This window comes from Fulmarus glacialis, unplaced genomic scaffold, assembly GCF_000690835.1.
Source record: "Fulmarus glacialis isolate BGI_N327 unplaced genomic scaffold, ASM69083v1 scaffold15480, whole genome shotgun sequence".
NCBI classification, from domain to species: domain Eukaryota; kingdom Metazoa; phylum Chordata; class Aves; order Procellariiformes; family Procellariidae; genus Fulmarus; species Fulmarus glacialis.
Window position 1 is genome coordinate 13,612 of NW_009188445.1, and position 1,379 is coordinate 14,990.

General features: G+C 60.8%; 1 protein-coding gene across 1 annotated transcript in view; it reads left to right on the forward strand.

The window, feature by feature from the left end:
* Positions 1-1,379, forward strand: part of RALGDS (ral guanine nucleotide dissociation stimulator) — a 6,952-nt gene that overhangs the window by 4,065 nt on the left and 1,508 nt on the right. The window contains exons 9-13 of the mRNA XM_009578650.1: positions 77-154; positions 251-337; positions 604-636; positions 878-999; positions 1,189-1,284. Of these exons, the coding sequence (XP_009576945.1) occupies positions 77-154; positions 251-337; positions 604-636; positions 878-999; positions 1,189-1,284 (416 nt within the window). The remainder of the gene's footprint in view (positions 1-76; positions 155-250; positions 338-603; positions 637-877; positions 1,000-1,188; positions 1,285-1,379) is intronic.

Here is a 1,379-nt window from a genome sequence, read left to right on the forward strand (position 1 = left end):
AAGCAGGGGTGAATTTTAGCTCATCTATTAGTGCAGTTTCCCACCCGCACTGATCCCCACCTCTCCCACCATCCAGGAGGGCACGTCCAAATTCGCCACCTTGGAGATCAACCCGAAGAGAGCTCAGAAGCGGCAGCAGCAGCAGCGAGAGATGGTGAGTCTGGCACGGCCACCCCCCGTCCCCTCCCCGGCAGCTGGGGAGCTGGTCCCAGCTCTCTGCTGACCCCGCTGTCCCTTGCTGTCCCCGTAGGGCGTGATGCAGGGCACCATTCCTTACCTTGGCACCTTCCTCACGGACCTGGTGATGCTCGACACCGCCATGAAGGATTTCCTGGACGTATGTACCTCCATCTCTATCCTCCCCTTCCTCTCCTTCCTCCACACAGAGCCTGGGCTGATAAATGGAGGGCTGGTCCCCCATGCGTCCTGTATTGGACACTGCACCCTGTGCATCCTATAGCCGACGCTGCACCCTGTGCATCCACCTCTGTCAGCCGACCGGGATGCCCGCACTGCAGTGGCAGTGAACCGGGGGACAGGGAGGGATGGGAGCAATTTTTTTCTGCCTATTCCACACTGACATTCAGCTTCTTTTTTTTCCAGGGTGGGCTGATCAACTTTGAGAAGAGGAGGAAGGTGAGAGCTTTGCCCTGGTAGCCCCACAGCGGGCTGGAGGGAGGAGGCTGACTTGGTGCAAGCCCAGGCTGTGCCAGTCACTTTGGGGTGGATCCCTCTCCTTTTTTGCTGTCGTGTTCTTCATTTTTGGGGAGGGGGATTCCGGTCCTTCCTATCTGTCCCCAGATGTGGGGCTGGGTTGTTCATGGAGGAGGCTGGGGCTGGCAAACAGATCTGGTCTCACGGGCTCCGTTTGCTTCAGGAGTTTGAAGTCATCGCCCAGATCAAGCTACTTCAGTCGGCCTGCAACAACTACAGCTTCACGCAGGAGGACCAGTTCGTGGACTGGTTCCACAGCCTGGAGCGGCTCAGCGAGGCCGAGAGGTAAGTGTGAGCGGGGTCCGGGGCCATGCTGCCGCCGGGGCATCGAGAGGTCCCACTGCTCGTCCCCAGCTGCTGAGCAGCAGCTGCCCCAAGCTCCACTCCCTGCTCTGCCTCCTCGCCCCGCCGGCACGGTGCTCGCCGCGGCCGTGGCAGCACAGAGAGCTCGAACCCTCATCTCTCCCCTCCCAGCTACGGGCTGTCGTGCGAGATTGAGCCGCTGTCAGAGTCAGCCAGCAACACATTGAAGGCAAAGAAAAACACGGGCATCATTAAGCGATGGAGCGAGTGAGTCTGCTCGTCCCCGGTGGGATGCGGGGTGGAGGCGGGGGCCAGCGCAGGGTGACTCCGGCTAAGGATTGCAGGGCACTGGGCTGGGGTGG